Here is a 23,839-nt window from a genome sequence, read left to right as displayed (position 1 = left end):
TTGCTTGACATTAGTGATGGTTTGTTTTATTGTGAGTGTAATGTTTATAGGCAACCCACCTAACAAGCCCGCGCTATTTTCAAATATTTGTTTGTTTCGTTGTTGAATAAGGACGCGTTTTCGCTATGAAACTTTAAAAATTACAAATATAAACTTAAGAAAAAATATATTTTTTTAACAAGTGTATATACAGTATTGTCCCTTTGTCATAAGAGAATTACATATGTGTGGAGTGAATTTCCTGTAAGGGAATAGACTTGTCACCCTGGAATGCTTCGTTGGCAATACCCATATTACCGGTTTCAGTTTGGAGATCTGTCGGTTTTTCTGCGGGAGACTCCCCGGAAGGCTCTGCTGTTTGTTCCCTTCGGTCCTTAAAGTACATCCAGCTAAAAAATTTAAAAAAAAAAGTAAATATCAAAAGGGGAAGCTTTTCTTTTACTTACATAATGACTAAGATGTATGCACCATATAGAATCGGGCAAACGAAGAGGAAGAACGAGGGCGCACTGGCGTAGGTGTTCACGTAAATCCCTTTATTATAAAAGGGGCCAGCCACCATGGCCCCCAGGGTCTCGACTATGGCAAATAGAGACTGAGCCTTGCCTACGTCCTCCGGTATGACCACCTTGGTGGTGAGCGAACGTAACGAGATGGTAGTCACCCCTATTATTAAGCTTACGACGGAAGCTGTAAAACATATCCAACAGTTATAGGACTTTATCCAACAGTAAGTAGAACCTTAAACTTACCAACGTACATGATAGCTGTGGTTCTTGCAAAACCCATAATTATATTCGACAGGATTTTATTGAGAAAGGCCAATAGTAAAATGGTCAAATCGTGTAGCTTCAGGACTTTGGTGAAGAGCGGTATTGCCACCGTTGTACCTAGAAATTATTTTTTTTGCGTGTTATGATCAAAAGAAATATTTTTTTTTTAAACTCACCAGCCAAATGAATCAACGTATTAAAAGTGCTAAAATTAGTCAAGTCGACCAGATCCCAACCTAAAAACTCCTTGGTATATAAAAACCATAAGCTGCCCTCCCCGATGTTTACCATCGACATCACAAACAAACCGAGCGATATCAACAAAAACTGCAATCGCTTATTCCCGGGTTTCTTCTTAAAAATCACATTAACAGTATCGACGACCTGCGTGGTATCAAATATGTCCGCGCACACGTTCTTTTTCACATCCCCTTCCGACTTCCGGTTCTCTTTGATGCACATCAGAGCATAGACGATCCCTATAAGAAACCACACACCGGCAATCACAAAAATCCCAAGGTAACCGACCGCATTGAACACCCGGGAACTAACGAAACTCGTGGTGATACTGCAAACGTTTATCACTATTTGCACTATACCGAGACGCAGAGTTCTCATTTCCAAGGTACTGTTGTCGGCCACATAAGCGAATAGGGCCATGATGAGCATAGTTTGACCACCGAAGAAGTTCGGTAGCAGCACTTGCACTACGGCATGAGTTTCAATAGTCCAAGAGTCCATGTAAATCACTGATAAGATCCCTAAAGGAAGTGCGATCAGTTCACCTAGCAAGGGCATGATCAGAAACGGTTTACGCCACTGATGTCTGTCACTGTAAGCGCCTAGAAAGAGCACTAGAACCAACGGGATCACACTGCTAATTGGTAAATTCCAGCTGTTCAAGTTACCGATTGCTAATTGCACTCGCTCAGTTTCGTTCGGATATAGATAGCTTCCGTCTCCAGCTATTTGGTCGCAAACTGTCTTGTTCAGCCCCAGGTTGGCTCTGCAAGCCTTTTCGTATTGTAGCTGTTGGATAGCTGGACTGGCCAAGGTGACCGCTATGAGGTATGACGCTATCACTGGCTCAACTGTGATGACTTCCCTGATCCGATGTAGTAGCTGAGTCAGTTTTGACTTTGCTGATATAGTTGTTGCTTCTTCGGGTGGGTCCATGGTTGGTTATAGGTTCTGATGCACACTGACGTTGTTCATTTGATTACGACCACGACGACGGTGGATTAAAATGAACGAAGCCCTTGGGCGATTATTTTAATGAAGACGGTCTGGGAAAACCAGTTTTATCGCGACCTTAGAAGAGAGAAGAATTTATATTTAATGGCAACAGGAATTAGATAATCGTGTTCGCGGTTCGGAGGATGTTTACGGATGTATGGAGATGAAAATAAAAACTTGATGGAATTTTAATTGACCGAGAAACGGTTTGCGGTCATTTTGATGCGGGTGTTGAAGTGATTTTTCTTATGGCTGATTACTTTCTGCATGAAGTCTTGTCATGATTTCGTCAAGTAGTTTTCGAGATATGAACAAATGGAAATCGGCCTCTATTACGTCTACTCTTTTTTAATTAATTTACGATTCTCTAACATTTAATTGTAATTTTAATGTTGCAAAATTGTAAGTAGGAGCTAAACTATATATAGGGTGTCCGATAGATAATGATAAATAATATAACAGCAGATTTCTTGTAAAAACAGAATGAGGTCAAGTTACATTTTCCAAGTCCAAAAGTCAAAGACAACCAAGATACAGGTTGATAAACCTGAGGTAATTTGTTTGAAGAAAATAAAAATTCCTTTAAAAAAACCCTATTCAATTTTCCTGTTAAAATGCATGGTTTTAGAGGTATTTGTTGAATTTAGGCCAGGTACCCCTAGTTTTTTCACGTAATTTTGATATAACTCCTTGTTTCTCTAATAGATAAAAATATGGCATCAAGTTATTATTAAAGGAAATTGGATTTCTTTTCAGAAATCTTTTTGGAGGAAATTAGAACAATAGGTACCCCTAGTTTCCCACATAACATCAATATAATCCCTCGTTTCTCTGTTCTAGGTAAATGTTCTAACATATATTTTATATCAATTTAAAGGAAATTGAATTTCCTTTGAAAAATCCTTCTATAATTTTTCCCAGAAAATGAATATTTTCAGAATTATTTGGTAAATTTAGGCCAGGTACCCCTAGTTCTGCATTTCAATAAAATAAAAAAGAACTCCTTGTCATAAATATTATATTTAAATAACGTAATAGAGCGTATTATAAACCATAAAGAGACACAAAAAAACCGCTAAATTTAAAATAATCGTCACCACAACAACGGTTGCGTAAATGAAAAATCTGGAAACCATGATGCTTTTGACTTTATTCTTGGATAGACTTGGTGGGTTTGTAGGCGGGTATCTCCAGTGCGATCATCATTTGATCGACGATTTTTGATCCATCGAAGGTCGGCAATTGGCTTAAGAGTTCCTCCACCTTATCGCCCAATTCTCTGCGTTTAGTGCGTTCCTTTTCTGCCCTATTTAAGGCTATTTTCGACGATTTATATCCGGTATTGACCAGTTTGTTGACGAATCCGACTATGGTGTCTTCGGCTAGCAGGAGGCTTTTGCGGAATTCCGGACTGGAATGAAAAAATTGAGAATTTTTTTTTTAGGTCTTAAGAGTCCCATGCCAATTATTAAATTTTAAGAAGCGTAAATTTAAGTTCTTAACCAATGGAAAATTTTGGGACGAATTAAGAGTTTTTATCAGAAAGATTGATGTTTTGAAAAAGTTGAATATTTTGCGTAAATTAAGACTCTCAGGCATTTCATTTTTTTTCATGCAAGGGACTCTTAATGTTTTGGTTGAGGCTCTTATGCCAACGCATTTAAGTAGTGAAATATTTTTATTTTAAATAATTAGAAAATAACGAATATTTCCCTCGTATAAAGAATCCCATCCATTTTTTTAAGAAAAATTAAATTTCAACTTAAAGGCTTCTTAAGACTCCCAAGTCCCCCCTTAAAAGCATATTTTAAAAATTAATGAATTTTATGTTTAGGGGCCTATTAAGAGTCCCATGCCAAGGCCTTTAAGAAGTAAAATGTTTTTATTTAATTTTTTTTGAAAAATGAATACATATTTCGGTGATATTAAGAGTCCCATGCATTTCTTAAGAAAAATCAAATTTCAAGTTTAGGGCGTATTAAGAGTCTTCTGCCAAGGCCTTAAGTAGTAAAATGATTTTATTTAAATTTTTTTTGAAAAATTATGAATATTTCGGTGATATTAAGAGTCCCATGCATTTCTTAAGAAAAATAAAATTTCAAGTTTAATGGCGTATTAGGAGTCTTACGCCAAGGCCTTTAAGTAGTAAAATGTTTTATATAAATTTTTTCAAAAATGTTAAATATATCAGTCACTTTAAGACTCCCATGAATTTTTTAAGAAAAATTAAACTTCAAGCTTAAGGCTTATTAAGAGTCCCATGCCATAGCATTTAAGTAGTACAATGTTTTTATTTACATTTTTTTGAAAGTGATCAATATTTCGGTGGTATTAAGAGTCCCAAGCATTTTTTAAGAAAAATAAAATTACGAGCTTAGGGCTTATTAAGAGTCCCAGGCCGTGGCATTTAAGTAGTAAAATGTTTATGTTTAAATTTTTTGAAAAATGTTGAATGTTCTGTGATATTAAGAGTCCCATGCATTTCTTAAGAAAAATAAAATTTCAAGTTTAAGGGCGTATTAAGAGTCTTACGCCAAGGCATTTAAGTAGTAAAATGTTTTTATTTAAATTTTTTCAAAAATGTTAAATATATCAGTCCCATTAAGACTCCCTTGAATTTTTTAAGAAAAATAAAATTTCAAGCTTGAGGCTTATTAAGAGTCCCATGCCGTGGCATTTAAGTGGTAAAATGATTTTATTTAATTTTTTTTGAAAAATGATGAATATTTCGGTGGTATTAAGGGTCCCATGGATTTTTTAAGAAAAATTAAATTTCATGTTTAAGGGCGTATTAAGAGTCTTACGCCAAGGCCTTTAAGTAGTAAAATGTTTTTATTTATATTTTTTTAAAAATGTTAATATATCAGTCCCATTAAGACTCCCTTGAATTTTTTAAGAAAAATAAAATTTCAAGCTTGAGGCTTATTAAGAGTCCCATGCCGTGGCATTTAAGTAGTAAAATGTTTTTATTTACATTTTTTTGAAAGTGATCAATATTTCGGTGGTATTAAGAGTCTCAAGCATTTTTTAAGAAAAATAAAATTTCGAGCTTAGGGCCCATTAAGAGTCCCAGGCTGTGGCATTTAAGAAGTAAAATGTTTATGTTTAAATTTTTTGAAAAATGTTAAATGTTCTGTGATATTAAGAGTCCCATGCATTTCTTAAGAAAAATAAAATGTCAAGTTTAAGGGCGTATTAAGAGTCTTACGCCAAGGCATTTAAGTAGTAAAATGTTTTTATTTAAATTTTTTTCAAAAATGTTAAATATATCAGTCCCATTAAGACTCCCTTGAATTTTTTAAGAAAAATAAAATTTCAAGCTTGAGGCTTATTAAGAGTCCCATGCCGTGGCATTTAAGTAGTAAAATGTTTTTATTTACATTTTTTTGAAAAATGATTAATATTTCGGTGGTATTAAGAGTCCCATGCATTTCTTAAGAAAAATAAAATTTCAAGTTTAAGGGCGTATTAATAGTCTTATGCCAAGGCCTTTAAGTAGTAAAATGTTTTTATTTAAATTTTTTTCAAAATGTTAAATATATCAGTCACATTAAGACTCCCATCAATTTTTTAAGAAAAATAAAATTTCAAGCTTAGGGCTTACTAAGAGTCCTAGGCCGTGGCATTTAAATAGTAAAATGTTTATGTTTAAATTTTTTTTAAAATGTTGAATGTTCTGTAATATTAAGAGTCCCATGCATTTCTTAAGAACAATAAAGTTTTAAGCTTAGGGCTTATTAAGAGTCCCACGCCATGGCATTTAAGTAGTAAGATTTTTTTTATTTAAATTTTTATGAAAATGATTAATATTTCGGTGGTATTAAGAGTCCCATGCATTTCTTAAGAAAAATAAAATTTCATGTTTAAGGACGTATTAAGAGTCTTATGCCAAGGCCTTTAATTAGAAAAATGTTTTAATTTAAATTTTTTCAAAAATGTTCTATACATCAGTCCCATTAAGACTCCCATGAATTTTTTAAGAAAAATAAAATTTCAAGCTTAGGACGTATTAAGAGTCTTATGCCAAGGCCTTTAATTAGAAAAATGTTTATTTTTAAATTTTTTTAAAAATGTTCTATACATCAGTCCCATTAAGACTCCCATGAATTTTTTAAGAAAAATAAAATTTCAAGCTTAGGGCTTATTAAGAGTCCCATGCCATGGTATTTAAGTAGTAAAATGTTTTTATTTAAATTTTTTCAAAAATGTTAAATATATCAGTCCCATTAAGACTCCCATGAATTTTTTAAGAAAAATAAAATTTCAAGCTTAGGGCTTATTAAGAGTCCTAGGCCGTGGCATTTAAATAGTAAAATGTTTATGTTTAAATTTTTTTTAAAATGTTGAATGTTCTGTAATATTAAGAGTCCCATGCATTTCTTAAGATAATAAAGTTTTAAGCTTAGGGCTTATTAAGAGTCCCACGCTATGGCATTTAAGTAGTAAGATTTTTTTTATTTAAATTTTTATGAAAATGATTAATATTTCGGTGGTATTAAGAGTCCCATGCATTTCTTAAGAAAAATAAAATTTCATGTTTAAGGACGTATTAAGAGTCTTATGCCAAGGCCTTTAATTAGAAAAATGTTTTAATTTAAATTTTTTCAAAAATGTTCTATACATCAGTCCCATTAAGACTCCCATGAATTTTTTAAGAAAAATAAAATTTCAAGCTTAGGGCTTATTACGAGTCCCATGCCATGGTATTTAAGTAGTAAAATGTTTCTATTTAAATTTTTTCAAAAATGTTAAATATATCAGTCCCATTAAGACTCCCATGAATTTTTTAAGAAAAATAAAATGTCAAGCTTGAGGCTTATTAAGAGTCCCATGCCATGGCATTTAAATAGTAAAATGATTTTTATTTATTTAAAAAAAAAAAACGATGAATATTTTGGTGATATTAAGAGTCCCATGCATTTCTTAAGAAAAATAAAATTTCAAGTTTCAGGGCGTATTAAGAGTCTTATGCCAAGGCCTTTAAGTAGTAAAATGTATTTATTTAAATTTTTTCAAAAATTTTAAATATATCAGTCCCATTAAGACTCCCATCAATTTTTTAAGAAAAATAAAATTTCAAGCTTAGGGCTTATTAAGAGTCCCATGTCATGGCATTTAAGTAGTAAAATGTTTTTATTTAAATTTATTTAAAAATGTTAAATATATCAGTCACATTAAGACTCCCATGACTTCTTTAAGAAAAATAAAATTTCAAGCTTGAGGCTTATTAAGAGTCCCATGCCATGGCATTTAAATAGTAAAATGATTTTTATTTATTTTAAAAAAAAATTATGAATATTTTGGTGATATTAAGAGTCCCATGCATTTCTTAAGAAAAATAATATTTCAAGTTTAAGGGCGTATTAAGAGTCTTATGCCAAGGCATTTAAGTAGTAAAATGTTTTTATTAAAATTTTTTGAAAAATCTTGGATGTTCTGTGATATTAAGAGTCCCATGCATTTCTTACGAAAAATTAAATTTCAAGTTTAAGGGCGTATTAAGACTCTTAGACCAAGGTCTTTAAGAAGTAAAATGATTTTATTTAAATTTTTTCAAAAAATGTTGAATGTATCGGTCACATTAAGACTCCCATGAATTTTTTAAGAAAAATAAAATTTCAACTTTTCGATTCTTAAGAGTCCCATGTCCCTTCTTTAAACTGTTTTTTAAGAAAATAAAATTTTAAGCTTAAGGGATTAAGAGTCTCGTGCTAAGGTCTTTAAGAAGTGAGATATTCTAATTTTTTGAAACATGTTGAATATATCAACCATATTAAGAGTCCCATGAATTTTTTATGAAATTTAAAATTTCAAGCTTAAGTGCTTATAAAGCCAACGCATTTAAGTAGTAAAAGATTTTTATTTGAATTTCTTGATAAATGATGAATATTTCGGTCATATTAAGAGTCCCATGCATTTAAAAAAAAATGTTAAGCTGAAGGGCTTGTAAAGACATTTTAATAAGTAATAAGATGTTTTAATTTAAATTTTTGAAAATTTATTAAAATTTTTCTGTCTAGCCAAAATAGTATATTGTAAAGTTTCTTAAAAATGGTACAGTTTTGGTCATATTAAGAGCCCCTTACCGTAAAAAGTTATGATTGTAATGAAAAAAATGCATATATTAAGAGTCCCAGGCATTTTTTAATTTTTTAAAATTCCATTCGTGTCAATGCTAAAACCTTAACTCACCTCAACTTTGTGGTATCCTCGAAGGAGTTTTCGAACGACTCCCCTTCCGGAATCCGACCTTTGACCCCTAAAAACTGCCGATTCAAATTAAAATAAAATTGTTGCAAAATGTAGTCGTATCTCACCAAAATCGACCCAAACAACGCACAATACACAAAACAAATACTCATTATGTAGTAAAAAAAACAAAACCGCAAATGCGACAATGGCCAGTTAATTAAAGTCAGTTTTTGTCAGTCAGACGATCCGCGACAAAAGTTCAATAAAATACAACAATATTATTTAAATGTTGTATTAAACATTTGCATTACATGCAAACGAAATTGCTGAACAAGGTTAATTTGGTTACCTTAATGTTTATTTTATGTTTGATTGTTGTTATTTGAACGGTGTGATGGGACTTAAGACTTCTAATCGATTAAAAATTAAATTAAAAGTCCGCACAGGAAATATGAACTTAAGGGTATTTGGATCGGGTGGGAGTCTTAAGTAAACAATTTTGGTTTACTCAGCTAATTTGTTAAGAAGAATTATGATGTCACTGTTTAGGATTTTTTAAATAGAGTGTCACTTATATGAACTTTTTGAAATTCTACGAAACATTCCGTGAAATTTGATTAGTCCAACGATTTTCGAGTTATAGACAGTTAAAAGTAGCGCCAGAATTTAACATAGAAGAAAACGGGTTTCAGTTTATTGTAAACAAATTTGGAACCTTTAGTAGTATTCTGGAAGAACTGGGATTTTTTAGTTGTTTTTTCCAGCAAATTCTCCCACTGTCTGGATGAAACACGCATTTTTCAAAGCAATTTCATGAAATTGTATTTTCAACTCTGGACATTTTTGAAAAAATTTCATGACATTTTGCACTTTTTCAATTGTTTTAAAAGGAAATTTAAACCCCCTGCAAGAAATATGAAATTCTTTTAAGTGCCTAAAATTTCTTGAAAGAAACACCCAATTTTCGTCAACTGCCTGGAAAAAACTGAAAAAATTTTAGCCATAACTCAGCTAATTATTAACCGATTTAAGTAAGAATTCTCTTAAAATATTTCTGCTTTAATTCTTAAGTGAAAAGATAGAAACACACTTTTTTGCAAAATTAACCCTTTTTGAGTTAACGCACGTTAAATTATTTTTGTAGTAAACGAGGAAATTACTCCTAGCATCCTGGACAAAAGCGGTCATAACTTCGTTAATTATTAATCGATTTTAATCAGAGTTACTTTAAAATAAACCATTTTAAATTCCTAAGTAAACATGTAACAAACAAATTTCTTGTAAAATAAACCGTTTTTGAGTTAAGACATTTCTAAGGAAAATAATCAAATTGCACTGTTAACCTGGACAAAAATAACCATAACTCAGCTAATTATTGACCGATTTTAATGTAGCTCAGCTTAGAATTAACCTTTTTTAATTTTTAACTAAAAAGGTTATTAAAGATTTTTCTCTAAAATTAACTGTTTTTGTGTTAACTTACATAACATTTTTGTTAGAGAAAATGAGGTGATTTATCTGATAATCTGGACAAATACAGCCATAACTCAACTAATTATTATCCGATTTTGATCAAAGTTACTTTAAAATAAACCATTTTAAATTTCTAAGTAAACATGTAATTAACAACTTTGTTGTAAAGTAAACCGTTTTTGAGTTAAGACATTTTTAAAGAAAATAATGAAATTGCACTGTTAACCTGGGCAAAAATTACCATAACTCAGCTAATTATTGCCCGATTTTAATGTAATTTAGCTTAGAATTAACATTTTTTAATTTTTAACTAAAAAGGTTATTAAGGAATTTTTTCTAAAATTAACTGTTTTTGAGTTAACACACATTAAATTTTTGTTAGAGGAAATGAGGTGATTGCTCTGATAATCTGGACAAATACAGCCATAACTCAACTAATTATTAACCGATTTTAATTAAAGTTACTTTAAAATAACCCGTTTTAAATTTCTAAGTAAACATGTACTTAACAAATTTCTTGTAAAATGAACCGTTTTTGAGTTAAGACATTTCTAAAGAAAATAATTAAATTGCACTGTTAACCTGGACAAAAATGACCATAACTCAGCTAATTATTGACGAATTTTAATTAAAGTTACTTTAAAATAACCCGTTTTAAATTCTTAAGTAAACATGTAATAAACAAATTTGTTGTAAAATTAACCGTTTTTGAGTTAAGACATTTCTAAGGAAAATAATCATATTGGACTGTTAACCTGGACAAAAATTACCATAACTCAGCTAATTATTGACCGATTTTAATGTAATTTAGCTTAGAATTAACATTTTTAAATTTTTAAAAGAAAAGGTTATAAAACAAATTTTTGTTAAATTAGCTAGTTTTAAGTTAACAAACGTTTAATTTTTTCTCCAGTAAATAAGGATAATGCACTGGTAACCTGGACATAAACGGGTATAACTCAGTTAATTATTAACCGATTTTAATCAAAGTTACTTTAAAATAAACCGTTTTAAATTTCTAGGGAAACATGTCATATATAAATTTGTTGTAAAATTAACCGTTTTTGAGTTAAGACATTTCTTAGAAAAATAATTAAAATGCACTGGAAACCTGGACAAAAATGACCATAACTCAGGTAATTATTGACCGATTTTAATGCAATTTAGCTTAAAATTAACCTTTTCTAATTCTTAACTGAAAAGGTTATTAAAGGATTTTTTCTAAAGTAAACTGTTTTTCAGTTAACACACATTAAATTTCTGTTAGAGGAAATGAGATGATTGCCCTGATAATCTGTACAAATACAGCCATAACTCAACAAATTATCAACCGATTTTAATCAAAGTTACTTTAAAATAAACCATTTTAAATTCCTAAGTAAACATGTAATAAACAAATTTCTTGTAAAATAAACCGTTTTTGAGTTAAGACATTTCTAAGGAAAACAATTAAATTGCACAGGTAACCTGGACAAAAATGACCATAACTCAGCTAATTATTGACCAATTTTAATTAAAGTTACATTAAAATAACCCGTTTTAAATTCTTAAGTAAACATGTAATTAACAAATTTATTGTAAAATTAACCGTTTTTGAGTTAAGACATTTCTAAGGAAAATAATCAAATTGCACTGGTAACCTGGACAAAAATGCCCATAACTCAGTTAATTATTGACCGATTTTAATGTAATTTAGCCTAAAATTAACCTTTTTTAATTTTTAATAGAAAAGGTTATTAAGGAATTTTTTCTAAAATTAACTGTTTTTGAGTTAACTTACATTAAATTTTTGTTAGAGGAAACGAGGTGATTGCTCTGATACCTGCACAAATACAGCCATAACTCAACTAATTATTAACCGATTTTAATAAAAATTACCTTAAAATGAGCCAATTATTACCGACCAAAATATGAGCCATACATGTGCAGCAGTACTTTTAAATGAAACATATTGTTGCTATAGGTGCTATCTTTTGATATAGGTGCCAAAATAAAATTTAAAAATTTTCACTTTTTGACCTTTGACTCAAAAACTTTTGGTTCTGTAGTCTCTTGAAGCCAAAATAAGTAATTTCTTTTAATTTTCATATTTCTAAAACGGTTTTATTAAAGTAGGTCATCAATCCATTAAAATTCTTAATAATGACCATTGCCTCTTATAATAATGATTTACCCAAGACGAGTACAAAGTATACGTACTTCAAATAAAGTCACAAATATTTATCAAATTTTAAACATAAAATTCACTATTGGACCATAAACAACGCGATACGATAACAATAATTGGCTTTGACCTCTTATCGCTGCTTTTAACGTAATTATTAGCAGAGGTTGACCAATAATAGATGTAAAGTCTATTCCAATAAAAAATGCTTAAAAATAACTGACAAGATGCCATTATAATGTTTTGAAATCGTTCTGATTTCTTAGCAAGGTACCACTACTCCATTGGTAATTCTTGCATAAAGAAATGGAACCCGTATGCGGTTTATCAAACACGGAATAGACTCTACGTAACACAGTGAGCCCCTATCAAAGATAATTTCGAAAATTGTTAATAAATAAAGCTTCGGGTTATGTAGAAGGTTCAGTTGAGGTCGGTCGATTAATATACGAGCAAATATGGCTGTTAAATTCGCTTTAATTCTGGCTGCGGTCTTCATGGTCTTTATGGTAAGTGAACATGCACGAAAGACTCCTGTAACTTTAAAGTCAAATTTCTGAATTCGCTCATTCATGCTTGATAATATTTAAAAAAAAAACAACGAAATTTCTAGATCTTCTCAGAGGCCTCTATAGTAAGAAGAGATGCCCCTGTAACTGCAGCCCCTGTAAAAAACGACCTGGAAGAAGCCCTGAATTCCATCAAACAAGGGTTCGAAGAATTCGCTCAAAAAGTGCAGGTAAGAAATTTCCAAAAAAAAAAAGAATTTTTGAATTTGCGTGTGAGAAAAAACAATGAATTACAGAACAGCGAAATCTACCAGAACGCGTCGAGATTATTGGATGAGTTCGGCCAGAAGGTGAAGCAACAAGGCGACGAACTGGTCCAGAAAATTAAGGATAACGCTGCACCCAAGAATTGACGAATTTAGTTAATTAATTAAGTTAATAAAGGTAATTTTGTGTGATTTATTGATGTGTTTTATTGCGTAAGACAGTGCCTGAAAAACCCTCAAAAATTGAAAAAAACGGAGATCATCCCTGTAGGGGTGGTTTTATTGCCACATTTTTTTTTTAACATAAAATGGCGATTCTTCACTTATTTCCATTTACTTCTTCCAAGTATTTAAAGGTTATTGGAGAGTCTATTCCAGGCAGTCGAAGCCTGGAAGTACTCTTTGGAACCACTGAAAGTCTATTCCAGAAATTTAAGTATTATCTAACAAATTCTTCACTAGAAATATAATCAAGTCTGGCAACATCGGTACGTTCTGGCTTATTTATAATTAACGTCAAACGTCAACGAATTAGAAATGTCAAAAACAGAAAGTGAGGTTATCTATTTGTTTCCTCCTGACTTATTTGGTTTGTGCTGAAATATTTTGATGCTTAGACGCATTTTCTGACTTTTCTTAAAATTGCGTCGTCACCACTACCACACAATGTTGATATTATGGCAAATTCGTTTAAGTCTGGCAACATCGGTGCGCTCTGGATTATTAATAATTGACGTCAAACGTCAAGGGATTAGAAATGTCAAAAATAGAAAGTGAGGTTATCTTTTTGTTTCCTACTGACTTTTCTGTCTTATCTGGTTTAGGCAAAGACTTTTTAATATGCCTCAACCTTAAAGATAATCCGAGATTCTGTTGAAGGACTTTTAATCACTTTGACTTCTTTCTAATTACTCTTGAGCCTCTTCCAGGTATTTAAAGGTTATTAAGAGCGACTACGCTACAACTTATACTGCAAGGTAATCTGGGAGGAATTTTAGCCACTTTTACCTTTAAAGGTAAATATCTTAAAAACTAATAGGACTATTTCCATAAACTAAAAAGATTTATATTCAGAAAAATCTTCTTTAGAAATGTTGCCTTTAGTCAAAATCGATCCAAGCAAAAATTTCAAAAATATCCAATTTTTTAGACAGTAGGATGCTTGGAATAGTACCAGTAGAAGAATTATTAAAGTAAAGTGTAAATTGACCTAAAATAGGAATATCAAATATATCGATAATGTAAATAGAGAAAAATAAACGTAAAAGAAACACCACATTTTATGTCCAATTTCTGATAAAGTTAAATGCACTTATTTGTTAATGAAAACCGTGTTCCTACTTAAATGAGAGGGTCAAGTTCACGATAGTTTATTTCCCAGTTTATAAACAATTTACTTATGTACGTTCTTGTTTAAATGTAAATTTTAAACAAATTCTCTCCATGCAATAGTCACCATTATTTTTCATTTAAAATTAAATTCTTGACGTAAAAATAAACTGCTCTTGCGAGTTTAAAAAATACCGATGAGCGCCATCTTAAACAAAATGGCGTCCTGAAAAAAAGTCGCCATTTTCTCTTTCGTTATTTTATATTTTTCTTACTTATTGGGAATGAATTAAAGTAGTTTTTTATTTCAAAATGGCGGAGGGGTCCATCTCGCGCAAATACAAAATGGCGACGTTTGTAGCTGCAAACAGTAAATAAAAAAAACTCTTTTACTGAACTACAGTTTACGTCATGTCTGTCAAATTAAAAATACCCTAAAACGTTAACAATGTATTAGTTAGGAGACGTTCCCATATTACGTCATCACGACTTGTCACGACAAGGGGGCAGGAGGTTAAAAAATGGTCTAAAAACTGATGACGTAATATTGGAACGTCCCTTAAGAGTCTCATTATTATTACGAAAAATTCTTAGTAGAAAGTCATACTTCGAGTCGTGGCTTTCAAATTTAAAATGGCGGCGTTCGAACACCTTCTTATTAATACGAAAAACGTCATGACAATGTAAAAGAAAAAGTATCATCTACTAGTTTCGATTTACGTCATGGCCAAAAAGCGCCATCTTGAAAAATAAAACAAAATGGCGGGGTTTCAAGGGTAGCATAAATAATACGAAAAATTCCTGGTACGGGTTTTAGAGGTTATATTTACTGCTTACGTCATGGCTTTTAAATTCAAAATGGCCGAATAAAAATAAAATGATGACATTAGAACACATGTTAATTATTAAGAAAACTAATTGATAAGGTCGTAAATAGTCTCAGCTATTAATTTCGAGTTAAGTTTACGTTAAGGCTGTCAAAGATGAAATGGCGGAGAAGCGCCATTTTGAAAAACAAAACAAAATGGCGACGTTTCAAATATTATATCTTTAACGGGAAAAAATCCTTGTACAAAGTAATACTTAAAAGTTTTTAGAGGTTATGTTTACTGCTTTCGTCATGGCTTTCAATTTCAAGATGGCGAAAAAAATTTAAAATGGCGGCGTTCCAACACCGTCTAATTAATACGAAAAAAGAAAGTTTCGGCTTACGTCATAGATGTCAACAATCAAAATGGCAAAAGAGCGCCATCTTAAAAATAAAACAAAACAAAATGGCGGATTTTAAAATATTGTATTGTTAAAAGCAAAAATTCCTGGACAAAGTGATAGTTCTTACTGCCGCTGTCAATGTCAATCTGGCGAAAGAAATCAAAATGGCAGCATACCATGCCTTGATAACGTAGCAATAAAGGTCTATTAGTTTCGGTTTACGTCGTGGCTCTCAAAGTCAAAATGGCGAAGGAAAATGGCCATCTTGAAAAATAAAACAAAATGGCGAGGTTTTAAATTATACATACTAAATACATTAAGCTAACTGAGAAAGCAATATAAAGAGTTCTAGGTTATATATTTTTTTTAGGTTATTAAATTTAAAACAGGGATTGAACGCCATCTTGAAAAAACAAACAAAATGGCGGCGTTTTAAATTGTGCATATTTAATATGAAAAGCTCTTTGACAAAGAAACAGTAGATCTAGATAATAGAATTAGGTTATATACTCTGTTGACGTCATGGTTTTAAAATTAAAAATGGCGATCTATAAATATTCTATAACTAATATAAAATTCCTCGAGGAAGTATTGGTTAGATTCTAAGTTTATGACACGGATGTTAAATTCAAAATGGCGTAAGAGAACATCTTAAAAAAAAAAAACAAAATGGCGGAATTTGAATTTTCCGTATTTAACTCCTTGACAAAGTTATTGTAAGTGTATAAAATTCAGAAGGGCACCATCTTGAACAACAATACAAAATGGCGATGGCAAAATGTCTTATAACAATAATATTATGGATCTCTGGTGTTCTCGCTGTAAAATTCAAAATGGCGGCAGTTGAACCTCTCGTAAATATTACAATAAATCATTTGACAAAGTAAGAATCTTAGCTTACGTCATGACTGTGGAGCGCCATCTTGGAAAAAAATGAAAATGGCAGCGTTTAAACATATCCTAATTAATGAGAAGGATTCCATGACGAAGTTATTTTCTATTTACATCATAGCTTTTAAATTCACGAGGACAGATAAACGTCATCTTGAAAAACAAAATGGCGACATTTAAATTCTCCTAATTCACGCGAAAAACTCTCTGACAAAGTAATAGAGTCTCATTTATGTCACGGCTATCAAACTAAAAAGACAGAACATCAGCGCCATCTTGAAAAACAAAACAAAATGGCGACGTTTAAAATATTATATCTTTAACGTTAAGAATTCCTTGTACAAAGTAATACTTAGAGATTTTAGAGGTTATGTTTATTGCTTACGTCATGGCTTTCAATTACAAGATGGCGGAAAAATATTGAAATGGCGGCGTTCCAACACCGTCTAATTAATACGAAAAATATAAAGTTTCGGCTTACGTCATAGGTGTCAACAATCAAAATGGCAAAAGAGCGCCATCTTAAAAATAAAACAAAACAAAATGGCGGATTTCAAAATATTGTATGGTTAAAAGCAAAAATTCCTGGACAAAGTGATGAAATTCTTACTGTCGCTGTCAATGTCAAACTGAATGAGAAAAAATGGCGGCGTACAAAAAACGCCTTGATAACGTAACAATAAAAGTCTATTAGTTTCGGTTTACGTCGTGGCTCTGAAAGACAAAATGGCGAAGGAAAATGGCCATCTTAAAAAATAAAACAAAATGGCGAGGTTTTAAATTATACATACTAAATACATTAAGCTAACTGAGAAAGCAATATAAAGAGTTCTAGGTTATATATTTTTTTTAGGTTATTAAATTTAAAACAGGGATTGAACGCCATCTTGAAAAAACAAACAAAATGGCGGCGTTTTAAATTGTGCATATTGAATATGAAAACCTCCTTGACAAAGAATTAGCAGATCTAGATAATAGAATTAGGTTATGTACTCTGGTGACGTCATGGTTATAAAATTAAAAATGGCGATCTATAAATATTCTATAACTAATATAAAATTCCTCGAGGAAGTATTGGTTAGATTCTAAGTTTATGACACGGATGTTAAATTCAAAATGGCGTAAGCGTAATCTTAAAAAAAAAAACAAAATGGCGGAATTTGAATTTTCCGTAATTAACTCCTTGACAAAGTTATTGTAAGTGTATAAAATTCAGAAGGGCACCATCTTGAACAACAATACAAAATGGCGATGGCAAAATGTCTTATAACAATAATATTATGGATCTCTGGTGTTCTCGCTGTAAAATTCAAAATGGCGGCAGTTGAACCTCTCATAAATATTACAATAAATCATTTGACAAAGTAAGAATCTTAGCTTACGTCATGACTGTGGAGCGCCATCTTGGAAAAAAATGAAAATGGCAGCGTTTAAACATATCCTAATTAATGAGAAGGATTCCATGACGAAGTTATTTTCTATTTACATCATAGCTTTTAAATTCACGAGGACAGATAAACGTCATCTTGAAAAACAAAATGGCGACATTTAAATTCTCCTAATTCACGCGAAAAACTCTCTGACAAAGTAATAGAGTCTCATTTATGTCACGGCTATCAAACTAAAAAGACAGAACATCAGCGCCATCTTGAAAAACAAAACAAAATGGCGACGTGTAAACATCTCATAATTGATAGCAACAGTAAAAATCTTAGATGTTAGCCGACTATGTCATGGCTGTCAAATTCAAAATGGCGGATGAACTACCTGGAAAAAAACAAAATGGCGCGATATGAAGAGCTGATAATGTGATAGCCCTTGTCAGAGTCACAGTCAGGACGCCTTTTTAATAAAAATAAAAATCGTATTGAACAATTTATTTTTATATTTAAAGAGATCAATAATGCTCAAAAAACCCATATAATAAGTATACAAATAAAATTATTAATATTATTATAATTATAATCATAAAAAAATATAGGATCGCTTTGTTGTCTTCCCTATTTTTCCATGTGTATGGGTGCTTACCATTTAATACCCTAAAAAACAAAAAAAAAACAAATTAAAATTTAAAAATGCACAAAAATATGGAAAAAATAAAGTAAGACAACAAATTACACGAATGATCCTGTAAAAAATTAAATCAATATTCAAATATATGGTCTCTTTATTTTTTCCATATCAGTCTCTGAAACTCTCCTAACCTATATACACCCTAAGAAATCACATAAAACCCAATCATTATCAATGTTTACTCTTCTTTAGCAAATTCTCCCTTCTCTCTTTAGCCTTCTGCACCATCTCCTCGTGTCTCCTTTTAATCTCAGCAATGACATCCTTAACATCCTTCTTCTCACTCATCCTGGTAGCCTTCACCACCTGATTGCCCAACAGCTCGTTCAACTCCAACTCACAATCCTCGTAACGTTTCTGCAAATCGAACATAATCTTCAACTCCTTCTTCACCTTCAACTTCTTCTTTAACTTCCTCAACAACTCCTCGATGGTCTGACTTTGGAGCTTCTGCAAGTTCTTCAACTCCCACAGCAGCTTCGCCACCTGCTCGAACTTCTCATAGTCAGCATCCATCGAGATCAACAACTTCTTCAACTTGTGCAGAAGCTCAATATTCTTATGCCCTTCCGCTTCCCGATCCTTATTCAGCCTCTTCACCAAATCGTTCCTCGTTTTGGCATGCACGAACTTCAATTCGGACAAGAAATCCACCATTTTAATCTCCTTCTTGGTGTTAAAAGAGGTCTTGGTCTCCAGATGTTGATCGAAGTCATCCAGGACCGTCGAGATTAAGCATTGCAACTTCTGAAGCCTTATCATGCTGTGCACCAACTGTTTTCTCACAAAAGAGTTCTTGGTTTGTTGCAATGCTTCCGCTACACGCCTCACACTGTCATCCTTCGCATGCTGCAGGTCTCGAAACTTACTGAGGAGCCCTATTTTGGATTTGATGTCCTGGATGCGCTCGTCCATGATCAACCTCTTCCAGTCCTGCTCTATGGAGGTTTTAATATGTTGCACCTTAATAAGAGACTCGAAAATTGGATCGAAATCTTCTGGATTTAGTTGGACCAGTTGGTCGATCTCTTCCAGGATGGCGCTGATGCGCTCCTTAATGATCTGGTGAGGCATGTAGTCCGGTTTAAGTGACGCCCCCACTATCTCCGAACCTTCTTTGGCCCTGGCTATCAGAGATTCGATTTTATCCTTTGATTCCTCAGAAGAATCTTTTGGGGGGGCGGACTTGGAAGGCTTAAGGATCAGAGGGCGTTTGTAACCGTCGTATTCTAAGAAAGGAAGTCCCTTGTTGTCGATGATCACTTTCGGTTTGATTTTTCTTATTTTCAGGCGGCGCTTTTTAGGTTTTTCCGTGACCTGTTCATCTTCCTGTTCCGGCTGATCACTGCCTTCGCTGTACAATTTGGTCACGAACTCATTGACTTTGTCATAATAGTGTTGTAGAGGCTGTAGGTAGCTGAGGTGGCCGTTCATTTGTTCACTTAAGTAGTTTTGGACTTGATCCTGGATCTCGCTGTCGTCCACCACCTTCACCACGTAGCGTTTCTTTCTGCTGGTGTCTTCAGGGGCCTGTGGAAAATTTCTTGGGAGCAACGAGGGGAACGTAAGGGTGTATTCGGGTGTAATGGAGTTTTTCTGAGGAAAATTGGAAGGTTTATTGAGTTGTGAAGTGCTTGAAACTGGATCAATGGGTGCAGAAGTTGTTGCTTCCTCAGCTTTTCGATCAATGTCTTTTGAATGCTCGGAAGTCAATGCACTTCTCCTGAGGCGCCTTGCACTGGTAATTTCCTGGATAACGTTTGGACTTACGTGGTCAAAGTCCCCGATAATATCACTGGCCAAGTTAAGACAGTTCTTGTGGAAGTTCTTGCCGAAATCCCTAAAGTATTTCTTGGTGGTGTGGACCAGGGTGGGCAAAGAGGTCACCACCGGACTCACCCCCTTGTTGATGTCGTGGAAATGCCTCAAAAACTGCATGGGAGCAGTGAGGATCCTAAAGATGGGATTTTGCGGCACCACGTTCTTTTTCCGGAAAACCTCCTCCTTGAGCTTCTTCAGCTTCTGCTCCTGCTCCAGTTTCTTGTGGTAGTTGTGAAGTTCCTCGCGTACGGCACTTTGGATCTCGTGTTTCCTCATCACCACCTCGGGTTTCTGGAACAGCGGTGCCAGCACCGGACGTCTCTGGTGTAGGTTTCTCATAAACGACGTGTCACCAACTATAGGGGACTCGTACTCTACAGGTTCATCTTCGTCCTCTTCCTCACTAACGAGGTCGACCTCGTAGTGCGGAGGCAGATCAATTTCGTCACTTCCAATGGTGATGGTGCGTTTGGCCCTTTTGAGTGATGGTTGGATGAGGGATTTCATGAAGGTGGTGGCCTGGTCTTCCAGGTTGGAGGAGAACGGGTTTCCGTTAAGTTTTTTAAGCTTTCTTAGTAGAGTGACTTCGTCGGCTTGCTTTGGCGATGGTGGAACTTGCTTTAGTAAACTATATCTTAAATAGTCTGTGCCTAAGTTGGGTTGTGGTGGCTTGGAACGACCTTTAGGCAAAAAGCGAAAATCCTTTTTTGAACCAGTTAGTAAGTTGGAACCTCTAAGACTATCATGCAGGGGCGCCCTAATATACTGAGGTAACATATTCAAGAAAAAATTGTAGCTATGCTCAGCTAAATCCCTCTTAGTTCTACGCCTACCTAGTAAGGACTGTTTTTGACAGATGGGACAGCTACAGCTCTCGCCGCACTCGCAGACCTCCCGTTTGTTTCTGCAGCTGCAACAGCCACAGGTGCTGGGGACGGCCGCTACGGCAGCTGCTGTTGCTTCTGGCGTAGCAGAGAGACTCAGAAGGAACTGGAGGAGCTCCGCTGGGATTTCCTGTTCTGGAACTGGTTCAGGTGCTTGAAAAAGTACCAGTGAGTTAGCTAGGAAGTGAAAATAATTACTGAGACTTACTTGCTGGTGCTGGTGGTGGTGGTGGTGGTGGTGGTGGTGGTGAGGGTGGAGGTACACGGACTGTAGTAGTTTTGTATTTGAGATTTTTCAAGAGGCGTGCTGGGGGTTTTGGGGCTGTAGGTGCCAAGATCGTGCCGCTGCATTTTGGTTTCTGTTGCGTGTTGATTGGGCTGTAGCTGTTGGACTGTTGGCATTGGCACTGGGGTCGTTCGAATATTACTCTAATGGATTGCCCGTCTGGACCAGGGATGTCGATGGATTGTAGATGTTTGGAGCACTGGAGTGAAAGAAAAAGAGATTAATAGGCATAAAATATAAAATAAGAAGGCTGCAAACAAAAACTCACCTTTAAACATCCGCAGTTGGCACTAACACCGGCCACAACACACATAACCACAAAAATTGCAATAAACAATTTCATGATGAACAAAAAATTTGAAACTAATTTGGGGCTAAGCGACCCGGAGACTAATAAATCGATAATTTATATACCGCGGGATTTATTTAAACGATTTTTGTTTAAACAAGTCGGTACTACCGTGTTTATGATTTGTTTATAAATACGGTAGTAGCAAGTGAAGGTGAATGATATATATGTTTTTTTTAAGGTGGTTAGTAACCTATATATGTTTTTCTTAATATAATAAAATATTTCGAGGAGTCCATTTAAAGTATTTTCAAGATGGTGGTACTTCCGGTCGTACTGGCAATAGATGCTAACTTTGTTATTTTAAATAGGACATTGTATATATTATTGCATTTTTAGAATCTACGTGAAATTTTGAGAAATTTGAGGCATCACACGCCATACTTTGACCTAATAGTTTTTGAGATATAGTCGATTGAAAATAGTCATTTTTTTGAATTTGAAAGCCCTTAGCATCACAACTATTTGATAAGAAAAGAAACAGTTTTCACATTTTCGTTTAGTTGTTCAATATCTATCTACTAACATAAGTTTCACTGTTGTCAATAAAATTGTGAAAATTGTCATCTCTCTTCAATCTTCGTAAAAACAAACCGTTCCCTTTTTTATCAAATAGTTTTGACACTATAAGCTGTCAAATTGAAAAAAGTGACTATTTTCAACTGACTATAAATTAAAAACTATTAAAGAAAATAAAGGCACTTCCGGTTATACCCAGAGAAGATGCTAACTTTGTTATTTTAAATAGGATGCCCTATATATTGTTGCATTTTTGGATTCTACGTGAAATTCCAAGAATTTTGAGGGGTCACACGGCATACTTCGAAGCAGTAGTTTTTGAGATATAATCGGCTGAAAATAGTAATTTTTTTACTTTAAATGGTTAGAGCATAAAAACTATTTAATGAAAAAAGAAACTGTTTTCATTTTTTTGTTTATATTTTTAAGAGCTATCTTTTAGCGTAGATTTTAACTAATGTTAAGAGGACAAATTTTTGATGTTTTGCAGATGACCCTAATATAATTTTTTTTTTAATTGAAACTTTTATGTAAATAAATACACTTTGCTGAGTAAAGATAGGTAGTGAAAACCGTATTTCTTTATCTTAAATAGTTTTCACTTTATAAGCTTTGAAAGTCAAAAAAACGGAATTTTCAACTTCTAATATCGCAAGAACTGTTCATCCAAAGTACGGCATGTGACCCATCAAATTTCTTGGAATTTTACGTAGAATCTAAATATGCTATAATATGTAGGGTGTACCATTTAAAATAAGGGAATTAGCACTCAGAGGAGACTCAACATATTTCCTGTTTAAAATAAGGAAAATATCTTATCACATTTTTAGATTCTACATCAAATTTTAAGAAATTTGAGGGGTCGCATGCCATATTTTGGTGGGATAGTTTCCAAGTTATGAGCATTTGAAAATCTTCTATGTTTAGGTTTCCAAACGGCATAGGACCAAAACTAGTTGACATACAAGAAAATGGTTTTCACTTTTATTTTTAACTTTTCAAGGGCTATCTATTAGCATAGATTTCAATGAATTTTAAGAATAAAATTTTTAATGTTTTGCAGATGACCCTCATATAATTTTTTTTTTAATTGAAACTTTTATGTAAATAAATACATTTTGCTGACTAAAGATAGGTAGTGAAGCCCGTATTTCTTTATCTTAAATAGTTTTCACTTTATAAGCTTTGAAAGTCAAAAAAACTGAATTTTCAACTGCTAATATCGCAAGAACTGTTCATCCAAAGTACGGCATGTGACCCATCAAATTTCTTGGAATTTCACGTAGAATCTAAATATGCCATAATATATAGGGTGTACCACTTAAAATAAGGGAGTTAGCACTCAGAGGAGACTCAACATATTTCCTGTTTAAAATAAGGAATATATTTTATCACATTTTTAGATTCTACATCAAATTCCAAGACATTTGAGGGGTCGCATGCCATATTTTGGTGGGATAGTTCCCAAGTTATGAGCATTTGAAAATCTTCTATGTTTAGGTTTCCAAACAGCATAGGACCAAAACTAGTTGAGATACAGAAAAATGGTTTTCACTTTTATTTTTAACTTTTCAAGGGCTACCTATTAGCATGGATTTCAATTAATTTTAAGAAAAAAATTTTTAATGTTTTGCAGATGACCCTCATATATTTTTTTTTTTTAATTAAAAATTTTATGTAAATAAATACATTTTGCTGAGTAAAGATAGGGAGTGAAACCCGTATTTCTTTATCTTAAATAGTTTTCACTTTATAAGCTTTGAAAGTCAAAAAAACTGAATTTTCAACTTCTAATATCGCAAGAACTGTTCATCCAAAGTACGGCATGCGACCCATCAAATTGCTTGGAGTTTTACGTAGAA

General features: G+C 33.1%; 3 protein-coding genes across 3 annotated transcripts; all 3 read right to left on the bottom strand.

Moving 5' to 3' along the window:
* Positions 1-149: 149 nt before the first annotated feature.
* LOC126743159 (solute carrier family 46 member 3-like) lies at positions 150-2,098 on the bottom strand. The gene is made up of 4 exons (XM_050450135.1): positions 950-2,098; positions 753-890; positions 447-690; positions 150-389 (listed from the first exon to the last, which is right to left on the bottom strand). The coding sequence occupies exons 1-4, from the start codon at positions 1,947-1,949 to the stop codon at positions 218-220; spliced, it is 1,554 nt and encodes a 517-aa protein (XP_050306092.1). The 5' UTR covers positions 1,950-2,098; the 3' UTR covers positions 150-217.
* Positions 2,099-3,013: 915 nt separating this feature from the next.
* On the bottom strand, positions 3,014-8,494 carry LOC126743162 (uncharacterized). The gene is made up of 3 exons (XM_050450139.1): positions 8,327-8,494; positions 8,202-8,275; positions 3,014-3,420 (listed from the first exon to the last, which is right to left on the bottom strand). The coding sequence occupies exons 1-3, from the start codon at positions 8,369-8,371 to the stop codon at positions 3,159-3,161; spliced, it is 381 nt and encodes a 126-aa protein (XP_050306096.1). The 5' UTR covers positions 8,372-8,494; the 3' UTR covers positions 3,014-3,158.
* A 9,418-nt stretch (positions 8,495-17,912) lies between these two features.
* LOC126742958 (uncharacterized) lies at positions 17,913-21,526 on the bottom strand. Its single transcript, XM_050449846.1, has 4 exons — positions 21,378-21,526; positions 21,032-21,308; positions 20,773-20,976; positions 17,913-18,084 (listed from the first exon to the last, which is right to left on the bottom strand). Exons 1-4 carry the CDS (start codon positions 21,450-21,452, stop codon positions 18,077-18,079), a joined length of 564 nt encoding a protein of 187 aa, XP_050305803.1. The 5' UTR covers positions 21,453-21,526; the 3' UTR covers positions 17,913-18,076.
* Between the last annotated feature and the right edge of the window lie 2,313 nt (positions 21,527-23,839).

This window comes from Anthonomus grandis, chromosome 12 (assembly GCF_022605725.1).
Source record: "Anthonomus grandis grandis chromosome 12, icAntGran1.3, whole genome shotgun sequence".
NCBI lineage: Eukaryota > Metazoa > Arthropoda > Insecta > Coleoptera > Curculionidae > Anthonomus > Anthonomus grandis.
This window is presented reverse-complemented; position numbering and strand designations above follow the sequence as displayed.